The sequence below is a fragment of the Carassius gibelio genome, chromosome B13, assembly GCF_023724105.1.
Source record: "Carassius gibelio isolate Cgi1373 ecotype wild population from Czech Republic chromosome B13, carGib1.2-hapl.c, whole genome shotgun sequence".
Classification (NCBI taxonomy): Eukaryota; Metazoa; Chordata; class Actinopteri; order Cypriniformes; family Cyprinidae; genus Carassius; species Carassius gibelio.
In genome coordinates, this window is record NC_068408.1 from 8,313,222 (window position 1) to 8,328,207 (window position 14,986).

The 14,986-nt window shown below is 38.0% G+C and overlaps 1 protein-coding gene across 1 annotated transcript in view; it reads left to right on the plus strand.

The window, feature by feature from the left end:
* Positions 1 to 14,986, plus strand: part of syne2b (spectrin repeat containing, nuclear envelope 2b) — a 90,924-nt gene that overhangs the window by 66,776 nt on the left and 9,162 nt on the right. Inside the window, exons 103-115 of the mRNA XM_052571686.1 lie at positions 41 to 223; positions 484 to 597; positions 682 to 836; positions 933 to 1,080; positions 1,179 to 1,273; positions 1,660 to 1,891; positions 2,393 to 2,587; positions 4,717 to 4,842; positions 5,282 to 5,437; positions 7,204 to 7,362; positions 7,541 to 7,707; positions 14,168 to 14,330; positions 14,721 to 14,908. Of these exons, the coding sequence (XP_052427646.1) occupies positions 41 to 223; positions 484 to 597; positions 682 to 836; positions 933 to 1,080; positions 1,179 to 1,273; positions 1,660 to 1,891; positions 2,393 to 2,587; positions 4,717 to 4,842; positions 5,282 to 5,437; positions 7,204 to 7,362; positions 7,541 to 7,707; positions 14,168 to 14,330; positions 14,721 to 14,908 (2,081 nt within the window). The remainder of the gene's footprint in view (positions 1 to 40; positions 224 to 483; positions 598 to 681; positions 837 to 932; positions 1,081 to 1,178; positions 1,274 to 1,659; positions 1,892 to 2,392; positions 2,588 to 4,716; positions 4,843 to 5,281; positions 5,438 to 7,203; positions 7,363 to 7,540; positions 7,708 to 14,167; positions 14,331 to 14,720; positions 14,909 to 14,986) is intronic.

Genomic DNA, 14,986 nt, shown 5'->3' on the forward strand with positions numbered 1-14,986 from the left:
AGACTTTTGGACTGTTATTGTCCTTATTTCCTCCTTTTAGGTATTACAGAAATGCTCAGAGACTCTTCAGACTGATTTGAATGAAGTGCTTGAAGTATCTAAGGATCTGACTGAACAGATGGATGATGAGGATGCCGTTTTCATCAGATCAGAATGCCGTTTGTTAACACGTGGTTACCTGCAGCTAGAACAGACTCTGAAAGGAAGAATTGAACACATGAAGGTAAGACCTACACTCCTCTGTGTTTAATAAGTGTTTGAAGTATGTACACAATTTCATTTCCTGCAAAACTCATCTGTTGTTATTTATGTATAATATGTCCATGGTCTGGACATATTATAGCAACCCCCACCCTCACAATAACAGCACCATTAAGTATCATAATAGTAGTCTGTAAGTCACTGGAAACCATGAGGGTGAATAAATAATGACAGAATTTTTTATTATTCCTTTAATTCAAAACATGTGTCTACTTCGTTCAGGAGGATTTTGAGCGATTTCAAGAATTTGAAAGGTTATTCCAGTCCCTCGAAACACAATTACAGCAGTGGGAAAGCAAGCAACGGATGGACAGCAAACTTACAGATATATCTCAGGTGATAAACACACATGCATAACTCAACCACGTCACTTTATTTAAGAAATCCCCATTAACAATTCCTGCATTTCCTTGTTTACAGTCAGGTCTGATAGAGGTCAGTTCTCTCTCTCCTGATCTGGATCTGATGAACACTCTCAGCTACAGACTGACCCTCAGTGACCCTGTCACACAGAGGCTTCAGCACCTCAACAGGAAGTGGGCACAGGCCTCCGCACATGCTCAGGAGAAATGCAGGTGACTAGCACTTACAATCTGATCACCCGAGAAAGACACTAATATCAGATTCAACACAAAGGATAATAAATGTTTATGTGTATAATGTGTGTTTAGTGAGTTGCAGGCAGCCTCTCTCCAGCAGCAGAGCTTTGAGCAGAGATGTGAGAGCTGGCTGGCTTTCCTACAGCGCATGGAGGACAGTTTGGCTGTCGAAATCGCATCAACTTACCCTGGACTGAGAGAACAACAACGCACGCACCAGGTACAGTACAACAGTCAACACCCCCTTAAATGCATCACATATGGATAATAGATGCAAAAAAAAAATCTATCTTTCTCTTTCTGTCCTTTTTTATCTAGTGTTTTCAGGCTGAGTTGTCTTTAGGCCATCAGATCCTTCACTCTGTGATCAGTGAATCTCTCCTCCTGTTGCAGAAGGGAGATGTAGAGGACAGGTGACAACTCTTTTTTCAATCTCTGTTTTGCATGATTGCTTGTGATATACAATGTCATTCAGTAGTTTGGGGAGAGTGTGATTTAAAAAAAAATAAATTAGGACTCTCAGCAAGGTTGCGTTAAATTGCTTAAAAGTGATTGTAAAGGCATTTAATTTCACAATATTACAGTTTTTAATGCATTTTTGATCAAATAAATGCAGCTTTAGGGAGCATAAGAGACTTCTTTAAAAACATGAGAGAAATTGTACTGTCCCTAAACTTTTGAAGCATAGTGCAATATAGTATTTCATGAAATGTCCTACTGTTATAAATATTATAGGTTTTATATCTGGAATTCAATGCAGGATTTGTAGTTTTACTAACCACCTTGCCTGTGCCCTCAGGAGTGACTTCCTGTTAAAACTGGCACAGCTGAGAGAGCACTGGCAGGGGGCGGTGCAGAGAGCAGCTCAACGGCGCTCTCTAGTGGAAGGGCTCATACAGCACTGGCAGCTTTATACACACACAATGCAGAAACTCCGTAAACTCCTCACACTCACACACACACTCTTGTCGCCTGCTGGTCCCACACACTGTAGTGTCCTGCAGTTGCGCCTCTTGCTGGAAGATCTGAAGGTAACAAGATGATTTTTAAATATCATTATCAACAATGATCAAGATATTGTATAAGTCACAGTTTCTTACTCTGACTGAGGCTGCATTTATTTGATAATTTGTTTTTTAAACAATAGCCTAATATGGTAATGTGTTTTTACTGCCATTTAGAATTTTGCTGAATAAAAATGCAAATATATCCCAAACTTTTAAAAACACACATAAAATAATTGCATATACATTTAAATCCATTTTATATTTTCAAATATAATGCGTCAAATACAGTGCCCTGGAAATATTTCTTATAAATTATGAATTTATTTTCTTATTTTTTTTTATTAATAAGGGAAATTTCATTAATAAGGGAAATTACTGATTTTTCTTTTCTGTATTTACACTTTATATTTTTATCTATTGACACCTAGCATGAGTTTTGTTTTTTCATCATTTCTCCCTCTTTTTTGTCTGTCCCCTTCACTCTCTCCCTCCTCTTGCTCTCTCTCTTTCTCTGTCCCTGTAAAGCAAACAGAGCTGTTGTTTCAAAGGTCAGTCTCTGCATATCTGTGTGTGATGGAGGTAGGCAGGCAGCTATTCTCAGTGAGTGAAACACAGACGCAGATGCAGCTGCAGACAGACCTGGCAGCCCTGCAGGAGGACTGGGAGCAGTGCCAGTGCATGCTGGGAAAGAGAAAGACTCTCACGTCTGACATCATAAAGGTAAGATGGATTGTTCGGGTTTGAAACGGGACCTTTGAATGAACTAACTCTTGTGTTTTATGGCTTAGCTCTGTTGCATTTAAAAGGTAAGCTTGTGATAATGATTATAATGTCACAATATCTATCCTTTTCCTTATGTTGAAAGTCAAAGGTCACGCGGGAAATCCATAAAGCTGTGTGAGTGCATTAGGCTTTTTTCGAAAACAGGATTCTCGTTATCATAGAAGCATTAAAACATCCCATAAAACTTATTTTACTTTAAATTTGTCACTTCTAAACCAGGGAAATTAATTGTTAAAAAGTCAGGGAAATGTCCAGAAAAAATTATATACAGTATATATATATGTAAAAATGTTTAATTCTCAGCTGTAAAATATTTTATCATAGAAATTTTTTGTGAGTGAATTCTTTATTTAAAAAAGAAAATGTGTTTGTTGTTGTTTTTTTTACATATCTGGATATCAGCATTTATGAGGGTAAAGTTTATATAACAAAACAGGCTACTGCAAAGTGAAATCTGCCCTTGGAATTTTATGATTTTTTTATGATTTTATTATTATATAAGAAATAGCTGCTTAGATAGTATTCAGCTGGTTATGGATTGTCAATCTTATGAACACCTGTTCAGAGATGCTTCAGAGAACAAACACTATTAACTGTCTGTCCGTGCATGGACCTGTCTAAAACTTCACCAGGAATAAACTCTGCCATTATATACCGGTACTCCCATTCTAGAATGATGCAGGACAACACTAAATGTTGGATTGTGTGTGTAGAATAGGGAGATTCTGTATAATTGTGGTTTTCTGCTGGAATGAGTCCAGCCGAGTTTGACCTACATTCCCTCTGATTCCACAGCTGGACTAATCCAGATCAGATCTTTGCACACACTTACACACAAACATACAAGCACAATAATATTAATATCAAGTGTTACTGACCTGGAAAGTCTTCATGCAGGTCTGTCTGTCTTGTGGCGACATTTTATTTAGGTCCCCATGAGGAAAAAAGCTTAGAAATCATACAGAATGAGTTTTTTTGAGATTGTAAAAATGCAGAAAGTTTTCTGTGAGGATTAGGTTTAAATTTAGGGTTGGTGTAGGGCAATAGAAAATACAGTTTGTAGAGTATAAAAATGCCTATGAAGAGACCCTACAGGGAATAGTGAACCAGATGTGTGCTCTCGTTTCTGTGACATATCAGGACTCAACTCTGTATAATGACATGGGTATGACACAGGTATTACAAGAAGAGGGTGACTTATGACTTATGAGGACATAACCCATGTCCCCATTTTTCAAAACGCTTATAAATCATACAGAATGAGTTTTTTTGAGAAAGTAAAAATGCAAAAAAAAAAAAAGTTTCCTGTGAGGGCCATAGAATATACAGTTTGTAAAGTATAAAAACCATTACGCCTATGGGATGTCCCCACCTTTCACAAAAACAAACGTGTGTGTACAGTATGTGTGTGTGTTCATGAGTGTTTGCACTTGTCCTGGGCTAAAGGGTTTATAGTAAAGCCTGTCTAGGGATTTACAGCTCTCTCTGTCTGTCTCAGCCTTTCTGAGAGCCTGTCTCTCTCTCTCTCTCTCTCACAGTACTTTGTCTGTCTTCATTTCTCATGCAACACCTCATAAAATAAATGCCAGTGCACTGCAACAATTTGCAATATTCTTGGGAGTTTCCTCTGTGCAGTATGTGTGATTATAATATGGTTTTACTTGTATTATACTGTAAATGTGATATGTGTGTAGAGTATTAGCGTGTAGATGCGTGTGTGTTGTTGTGATAACCCCACACTGGTGTGTATTTGTGCATGCATGTGTGTTTTCTTTGCCCCTAGTTGTATCTTAACTTTTCATTTGTTTCTGAGCTGAGACACTGGTTTAATGTAGTGCACACTGACCTTCCACAGCGGAAGTCTGCACACCTGTCCATATGTTTGTGTCTACCAATCTACCCTCACATATAAGCTCTCTTTATTTTTTATGCATTATTTATGCTTTTCCTGACTAATGATAACTGCACCCCCCTATATAAAAAGGCTTATGTAAGCTATTATTTAAAAAAATCATGCTAGAGCATTATAGGAGCTTCAATTTATATGTTTTTAAATTATTTTGCAGAAATGGGAGACCTGTGAGACCAGACTAGCTGATCAGGCGCAGCTCCTGGATGAGGTACGAGTCAGACTGAAGCAGTCGATCCCAGATCAGCAGGAGGAGATGGAAGAGGAACGCCTCCTTGTGAAGGTACACTAACTCTAAAAGGTGAACTGCGTCATATACTGTTGACTGACATACAACAGGAACAATACACCTGAAATTTGACTGGGGGTAAAGCGTTGCCTACTTTTTCTAAAAGAGCAACATAACCAAAATAAATACTGTACTCAGAACACACCTCAAAAGTTATGGTGTTTGGTAAAGTTAAAAGCTTGTCCTAAAACCATACATAATAGCTTTTGTTTGTTGCATGACACTTAGGATTTCCCTTCCTCCCTGCTATAGGCTTATTCAGCTGTGATCCCCTCCCTCCCTCTATTTTTCTCTCCTGCCCTCCCTCTTTGTCCCATGGGCTTTAATCTCATTGGGGCACAGGGTAAAAGAGAGAGATTGCATGAGTCAGAGCTTGGACGTGTAGCAGTGTTTTCTGTGAGTGTGTGTGACGGTGGTGTGTTATGTTATGCAGGAGGTTCAGGATTGTTTAGAGGACTGGGCCGTCAGTCTTTCCGAGCTCAGCACCATGAAGACGGACCTGTCCCAGTACATCCTCACCGATGACGTCCTCCTCCTGCAGGAGCAAGTGGACCATCTGCACAGCCAGTGGGAAGAGCTCTGCCTCAAAGTAAGACTCACAAATATGTTAAACGAGCAGACACAGCACAGACTTTATGTATTTTATTTTTTAGACATTTAGATGAACTAGGAGGAATCAGAGCAAATATAAAGACTACATGAATCATGAAAGTCGTTAAGCTTACTGATAAACTTTAGTGTGTGAGAAGTTGAACAGTATTTAACAGTAAAATATATTATTAGCTTTTATTAAAACTATTTATATATCTAAATTATTAAGCATTAATTTTTTTTTTTTTTTTTTTTTTTTTTAATTCTTTCATTTATTAAACATGTTACTTTGGAGAACGGGTCACAGTTTTTTTAAGGTCAAATTTTTGCTGTTAAAAATCCATGAACTATGTCTTTTGCCTCCCTTTTACCATCTCGAATGTAGAATATGGTCATGCAGAATGTGCTTTATAAGTACTAATAAACAGTCATTATGTTATTTATAGGCATGCTATAAGCAGCTAGTTAATAGTGAGAATGGGTCCTTATACTAAATTGTAAGGTGTGTTTTGTTATATTTAAACTTTGTAGACTTTGTATATAAGTTTTGTCTCCAGCTACTGCTAAATAAGACTACATACACAGACGACATGCTCAGAGGGATTTCATCTATTTTAGCACACCATAGCTACCCCAAAACACAGATATGTTTGATGTTTTCTCATCAGTCTTCATTGATTCGGCTGGAGTCATTGTTCCTGTGAAGATCCTTGATGTATGTTGTTCTGGTGACCAAGTATTGATTTGCTTTTAGAGCCTGTGCATTACTCATATTAGGGTCTTGCTGCTGTTTTTAATGAATATGGTGCTGGTTCAATCAGCTGGAGTGTCCCGGGGTCATGTTTTGCGGGTCCGGTGTGAGTTTTGAGGAGGGTGGGGGTCTTCGACACAGGAACAAGAGAGCAGATGGTAGAGAGTGGAGGACACAGAGAAAAGACACACAGAAGTGAATAGAAGCAGGAGTCTTTAGCTCTTTGTTTTGGAAATCACTCCTAGTGTGTGTCTGTCACACACAGGAGTGTGAGTGTGTGAGTGTGTCTGTGGGGGGTGTGGAGGTGTTGCCTGGTAACAGTGAGGTCCACGTGTGGCAGCTGTTGAGTTTTCAGGATTTTAAAACTTTCTAGTGACAAGGTTCATAAAGATGTTTTGGCTAGAGATCTTTAAACACATAGATGGGTGCTTTTTAACAAAATTGGATTATACCCTGCCTGGCCATTAACTTGAAAAGATAACAGAATTTATTTTTTATTTTCCCCATTATGAGCCTCTGTGTATATTATGAGTCTCTTCAAATTAAATTTATTAAGTTAAATTCTGAGTTCACATAAACTGAGACTAATTTTATTAATTGATTGTGTTCAGGTGTCACAAAAACATAACTATATCATACTATAAGATATATATACACATTGTAATTCCATGTATTCTCAGTGTTGATTCATTAAATTTAATGCAGTCACAATTGCTGTAATACACAGTTTTTAAAATCAGTATCAAGGCAGTACAACATTTATTTAACATTTTATTATTTGTATTTATTTATTTTTTTAATTTACAAAGTTGTGGTTCTCAGATTTTGGTTGTATTCTTAATAGCAAAAATGCAAAAAAAAAAAAAAAAATTTCTTTTGATTTTAGTGAGAAATATGGTCTGCACATCTTTTTGACAGGTTTAGTGAGATTCCCTGTCTGTGTGAGCTGCACTGCTGTCATATCTCTTATGTATTGTATGTCTCTCTCTCTCTCTCTCTCTCTCTCTCTGTAGGTGTCTCTTCGTAAGCAGGAGATTGCTGATCGACTGAATGCCTGGATCATTTTCAATGAGAAGAATCGGGAGCTGTGTGAATGGCTGACACAGATGGAAAACAAGGTAGCACACAGTGCTGAGCTGAGCATTGAGGAAATGGTGGAGAAACTCAAGAAGGTGAGACAAAGCTTCGATAACCAGCTCAGATACACTGTACACATTTATTTTCTTTCATTTCCTTGCTATATGTCCTGTTTCACCTAATGTTTTAAGCAAACAAGCAACAAGAGTGTGACTCAAAATATTAATCATTACTTTCCTCACACACTTACACTCAAATATTGACTCTCTTCAGGACTGTATGGAGGAGATCAACCTCTTTAGTGAGAATAAGACACATCTGAAACAGCTGGGAGAACAACTCATCACTGCTAGCAACAAGACCAAAGAAACAGAAATCAATGACAAGATCAAGGACATCAACGACCGCTGGCAGCATCTGTTTGATCACATCGAAGCCAGGTAAGACCATAGAGTGATCCTGAGCATGGTCATGCTGAAATACAGCAAATCAGATGCAGTACATAACACTCCTTTATTATAAATACTGCTAGAATGTGTCCAAATAACTTTGATGCACAAGTAACTTGAGAACTTTGGCTTTTTAAAAGTGTTTGGGTCATGGGATATGAACTGCTTTCAAAGTACATCATAAAGCACAATGATGTTAATCTGACATTGATCCAATTAATCTCAGTCACACTTTATTTAACAGACAGGAAGTGCAGTTTGTCATATTCAATGCAGCATAAACATTAGCTCCCCTAAGTCAGAAACTGCAAGAGAGAGAGAGACTGAAATGTAGGCAATCACGTGGCATCAGTCTAGATGGGCGGTGTCAGGGTGGATGAAGCGTATGGAGGAGGTTGGTTTGTCCTGCTCTTCGTTTGACTGACAGCTCTTTGATTAGACAGATGGTGTTTGTAGCTTCATGATACAATGCTGGCCAGCTTGTTGACTTCTTGTCTCCAAGTCTGCCTTTATTTTCTGCATTTTCTCCGCTCTTCAGTTCTGGATCTCTGGGATCATTATAAAGTACATTCAATGCATCTGTATTTATTTTTTGTCAGGAAACATTAAAAGAAACATTATTTTCTTATCAAAAGGCACATTTCAATCATTGAAAGAACCTTTGGTGTAGTGGAAATTTCCATGGATTTTGAAAGTTCTTCTTGGAACCAATCGATGTCAGTGAAGAACTTCAGAATTCGAAATACAGCTGGAACATTGTGACAGTAAGCGGATCAGCTGGTGGTTTGTCATTTAATGTAATTGTGTTGCTTAAACAAGCCTCTTAAGAGAGAGGGTTTTGAGGTTATAAGGGGAAGAAGTTCTTTAAAGCATTCTTTACCTGAAGCATCCTCTTCTCTTAAAAACTGGTAGTGTTATTGCGTTACTTGCATGCTTGCTTGTTTTAATCAGGTTTGCAAAAAGGCGGACAGACAAAATATGCCTTCCTACAAACATTTCTATCATAGTTCCCTGCCAAGCAGATTCCTGAATGTCTATAAGCAGTCTGAATGTTAACTCTGGCTCTGTGCCACTAATGTCAAGGTTTTAGAGCTAACACTGGCTGTGCAGGTGCATGTAGACACTAAAAGTAGCTTTGTGGATCAGTAGGTAACCAGGCACGAGATCTGCCTGTTTGTCGGCGCTCACCTTGAGCTAAGCTTTACGCCTGTCAATATCCCTTCCCATCAATCACTGACTCCATGAGCACAAGTTTAACCAAAACACATGCAGTCAACAGGGTTCTTATTAAAAAATAAACACCTTCATATGATACATGATCACCCTGGCAGAGATAATGATCCAACTGACTGTCCATTATATGTACTATTTTGTTGAATTATTCCTTTAAATTCACTGTCAAAAGAGTGATGTAGTACTGGGTCGAGCCTGTGTCGATAATGCTGTCTGATAAAGTCATTTGTTTTCTCTGTGTCTGAGGTCAAAGTTCATAAGCATGACTCCTGTCTCAGCTGGTCGCTGTTTTCATTGTCATTATCAAGTGTTTAGAGATTATTTTTCATCTGTATTTAGACCATCTGAAGAGATATGTCAATATACTGTATACATTATCATTTGTAATATTTACAAAGTTTGGGATCAATAAGATTGATAATATTCCATAATATGCTGTTCTTTTGAACTTTCTATTCATCCTGAAAAAAATTCGAAAAAAATCGATTTTTTGAATGGAAGTTTATGTGTATATATTTGTGTGTCACTCACACAAACTTGCAAATGGGAGTGTGCGATTGAGACAAGATTACAGAAGTTGACACAGACACGTCCGACTCTTTTGTCAGCTAAAATCACAGCAGAGTTCACCCTCACAGCATCTGCAAGGTGGCAGATGCTGTCTGCTAGCGTAGGCCTTTGTGTCCACTCGCTGTCCAATAAGTCTTCTTTCTACACTTATTGTGTCCCTCGGCCAATCAGCATCAAAGCACTGTCCTTCTGCTCTTCTGCTATTTGCTAAATGATGGCAGCCATTGTATTATTGAACTCTTGGTATCTTACAAAACCCTGCTCACTATTGCTGGACAAAGGACCAATGTGGGACAGATGAAAACACCCCCTCTGAACACACTCGTAAGATTCCTATTCAGGAAAGTTCATTAAAAGTTTTACTCCCTGTTTTAAGGACTCTTTTGTGGGTGTTTGTATGAGGAATTTTTTTCCAGTTGCCACTCAGAAGTTTAGACACCTGTAGCTGGAAGTGTTTGTATGGCCATAAGCTTATTTTAGGGTGTGTGACAGTATTTCCTGTTTGTGTGTGTGCATATTGTTTTTGTCTCCTCACAAATAAGATTCCATGTTTTGACAATCTTTATACACCATGACTATCGTCCTGAATGGATATTGAACACTGACTAACCGTGAAGTGGGACGATTGAATTAAACCCTTCAGAGAGCTGAAGTGTGCTCTGAATCTTCCCAACACCCGTGAATTACTCTCTTCTAAAGACTGAAAGAATTTGACAAGCAGCTCTGCCTATGTGAGGCCCACCAAAGTGGTTCCCTGTGGCCCAGATATATCTTTATTTAACTCATTTAGCTAAAGTGCTTGAAATTAAAGGGATACTCCACCCAAAAAATCACTTTACCCCCGTGTCGTTCCAAACCCATAAAAGCTTTGTTCATCTTTGAAACTTTTTTCGAATTTAGGATTTTTTTCTTGAACCACTGATGGCAGATGGACTATTGTGAAGATGCTTTTCATACTTTTCTGGACCTTGACAGTGTATTTTACTGGGCAGTCTATGGGACAGTCACAAGCCTCCCGGTTTTCATCCTAAATATCTTAAATTTTGTTCTGAAGATGAACAATGTTTTTATGGGTTTGGAATGACATGGAAGTAAGTGATTAATGACTAAATTTTTATTTTAGGGTGAAGTATCCCTTTAAGCATGTCAGAGAAATTTAAACCTGAAACAAGTACTACAAATTATATAATATGAGTGGTACTTGTCTGTGCAAAACACGTCCCAAATGATGTATTAGACTGTTTTCTACACACATATACCCTACATAGTCTATCTAGTCTATCAAGTGTATGAATTTTATGTATTAATTTTATTTTGTCTTTCTACTATGTAAGGAAAGCTGTTGAGTGTGTGAAGTGTCCAACATTCCACACTTCATTTGTTATTTTAAATTTTTTTCAGTTAAGTGCATCATCTTGGTTTTTGAAGTGCACTTTTACTTGGAATTGTTCCTGCTACTGTATTAAGTTGTTCTGAGTGGGTTTTAACATGTTTCTACTGGGTGGTTGCTAGTTTAGCTTGAGTGTTCTGTGTTGAAAATGTTTCTTCAGTATGTTTTGTTTCTATGTGTTCTTTTAACTTGCCTTGATCATTCGTGAAGCTTCCTCACTTGTTGCTTAGAGAAATGGCACCGTGTTCTTCTTGGTTTAATAATCTGTTCAGGATAGGTTTGGATTTAATTAGTTTTGGCCCATGGACGTTATCTAAGACCACAGAAGACTACAACACATGCAGAAGTCCCTGTTTGAACTCTTATGAACTCACACAAAGACAAACATACAGTACACATATTCTTTTGATGTATTTTTACACTGTTTTCTTAACTGTGGTTAGGCAAGAATCTCACATGAGAAAGAAAATGACTTTCAAAAGTACATGATGCTGTCTAACCTGTCTAACCTGCTCGCTAGTTTTGCACATTGAGGCTCGCACTGTACATCCATAATGCCACATATAACAAACAAATAATGCATTGAAAATGAGTTTTTCTCAAAAATAGCTTAATGTTTCTGGTCCTCTACGTATTTATATTTGTTTGTTTGTTTTTTTTAGCTGGTTTCAATTGGTTAATTAATACAGCCAGTCCTTAAATGTAACTAATGAAATTGAAATTGAGAATGTAATGGATACGATTAATTCATTTTGTTTAACTTTTGATACATAAATAGGATTTGGTTGCCTTTGTGTGTTACCTACAATATGAAGTTAAGCATTACTGTATTGTATAAAAAAGTAACTAAAATTGTAGTATGCTGGGATGGGCTCAATTGTTTATTTTTAATAACAAAAACCCCAAAAGTTATATTTTGGGCAACTGTAAAGGCCCTTTCACACCAAAAGTTAAATTACTTAGCCTCAGCTAAAGGAAGTGGCTCTTTGTTTTCTCACTCCCAATTTCTCTCAACATTGGGGACAGGACAGATGTGAGTGAATAGAAGGGAAAACAAAGTTACTTGCATTACTTATTTGAAACAAGTAGCTCAGTTATTTTCTTGTAAATTAAATGCGTTACTTTACTAACAGGTAACTTGCATTATATGTAATGCATAACCCCCAACTCTGTCTGCAATCAAGCTTGATACATGAAGACAATTTAGCTTTACATTTAAAAGTCAGATATGATTTCTGTATCAGATTGTCATGATAAAATGCATATCAGTCTCTACAAGATTCCTGTAACACATCTCTAAAATATACTTGCTAAAGCCAAAAATGGTGTATGTAATATGACAGTCTAATGTTCCTAAATAATTAAAACTTCGGCTGTAGCCTATTTGTAATGCAGTTGAAGAAATTGAAGGGAACATGGAGTATCCGCATCTCCTACATCTCCACTGTAAATGACATATCTCTTGGCCATTCAGTGAGAGGGAGAGAGGGGGGTTGAATTTGAGAGGGGGTCAGGAGGGTGGGAGTATGGAAGCAGATTAGACTCAGTAATAATTCACTCAAAAGACACGATGCACACATGCGTATCCCTATTCACGTGTACACAAAAATATATATATATATTCACAAAAACCAGTTCACGTTCACAAAATATTGTCATGCATATTTGTCAGATACTTCATGCATGTAAATTGGGATACACATGTGCATGGTGTTTTTTGCATGCAATATTATTGAGTCTAATCTGCTTCCATATGGGAGTGATGTATTACGGCAATTCACGGTCTGTGAGACGAGCTCGTGTGAGATCAGCCACAGCCATTGAGACAGACATGCTAACACTAACACGAGAGAGCCATGGAGCCTCGCCAGTCTGCGAGTAAGTGCTTGCTAATTGCACAGACACAGGGCTTTCATGTATGCATGTTTTGTGAGAGGGGGATGGGCAGTGCTTTTGTCAGTCTGTGTTCTGTGGCTTCAGTGCATGACTGATCAGATTCTGCATTGCATGGAAACACACTTGTTTCTAGGGAGGACGTGCATTCTGGTGATGTGCAGATGGTGCATGTTCTCAATTCTAAACAGATATGCACCAAAACCAGAATGTGAAGAAAATGCTAAATGTATGCATTTGGAAATATGCAATTATGCAATTACTAATGCTTTATTTATAGAGTACGTTTCTAAATCTTGTCATCTTTTAAGGCTTTGTTTATATTGATGTGATGCAGAGTGCAGCTTGCCTTATTCCATTGCACCAAATATTCTGAGTGACTTAATGCATCTGTTATTTTATTTAAGTGTGTTTTCCCTTCATTTTGCATGTGATAAATGCAAATAATGCTTGTGTTTGTCGCTGTAATAATAAACACTCCGATAGGCACAGCAAATGCTTCGATGCATTGCTGTCATGTGCAGTTGAGTTGTTGTGTGATGTCACCTCTTCCACATCAGCACTCCGGTTTGTTTTGGTCGGACCTCCACTGGAAATGTCACATGACTCTGAAGGAATGCCCCCATCCTCTTAGTCACATGATGTCACTCTTAGAGTGGCCTGAAAGCAATCTACATGCTCAGATAGTTCTAACACTGAGTGTTCTGGTCTGGGTTGAAAAGATTGTGACCGAAGGACCAGACGTGGGACACTCCAGACTGCACACTCTAATAAAAAGCCTTTTGTCCTGAATTGTGTCTTTGTAAACCTCAGCTGGCAGGCTAGATATAGGAATGACACTAGTGGTCAAGAAATGGTTGCTTTTTATGTGAACTGTTCCTCATGCACCACACAGAACAAAACTCATTGCAAGGATACATTTCTATATCAATATCTTCTAGGTTTCTATAGTAAAAATCCCATTCATTGTCTCCATAGGAATTTTTCCAACGATAACTCTAAAGACAGACAAACCGTTTATCATATTAACATTTCAAGATTTTTTTACTACAGAAATTGCACTTTTTTTTAAACCCCTATGGGGCAAATTAATTGGAAAAAGGACACAAAAAAACAGGACAGACACTGTTGCACTCTATTGAAGAAATGATGACTGACTGACTAACATTTTACAGGAAAGCAAATGTCCAACCAATCAAAATGCAGTTAAGTGATACACACAAAAGTTGTCCCAGCTTAAGATCTTTTTCCCAATTCTTTTCCTGTCTCCCCTCTTACTGCTTCCTGTCTCCACTTAAAACTGTTCTATTGAATACCAGCAAAAAAAAAATTCAAGTATTGAAAGACTGACTGATTATATTTCAGGGTGAGGAAGCTGAAGGAGACGCTGGTGACAGTGCAGCAGCTGGATAAGAACATGAATAATCTCCGTACCTGGCTTTCCCGCGTTGAGGGTGAACTGGCTAAACCCATCATTTACAGCATCTGCCACTGTGATGAGATCCAGCGCAAACTAGCAGAACATCAGGTAACAGGTGCATTCATTAACAAAACCACAATAACTAATACATATGTTTAAAGTGCACAATGCGTTTTGAGGTCGATTTCTCTAAGCACCAATGCTTAATAGAATGAGATGTCTTTGCAATGTCATCTTTCTTAAACGACTGTTAGTTCGATATATTTTGGTATAGGCCAACGTTAGTCCCTAGGCCTATCCATACCAAGAATGCTCAAGCTCTTTAAAGCAGGATGGATTTTGAAATAGCTTCCAATAATATTACTCCTCATAGTTGTGGTGTAGACTTTCCTCTTCTCAAAGAATATGACTAATTATGGAAACTTTACAGTTATCATTATAGTTCCTGTCCTTGGTCTGAGCAGGCCTTTAGAGTGTGATATTGTTGTTCTCCACTAGGACTTGCAGAGAGACATCGAACAGCATACAGAGGGTGTAGCGTCAGTTTTGACCCTGTGTGATGTTTTGCTGCATGATGCGGACGCTTGTGGCAGTGATGGAGAGAACGACTCCATTCAGCAGACTACGCTCAGCCTGGACCGCCGCTGGAGGAACATATGTGCCATGTCTATGGAGAGGAGAATGAGGTCAATACAAACACCCAAATCAGCATGTTTGGTTTCATAATGTCACACATTTGTTTTTGTTTTTCTCTAACCACTGTG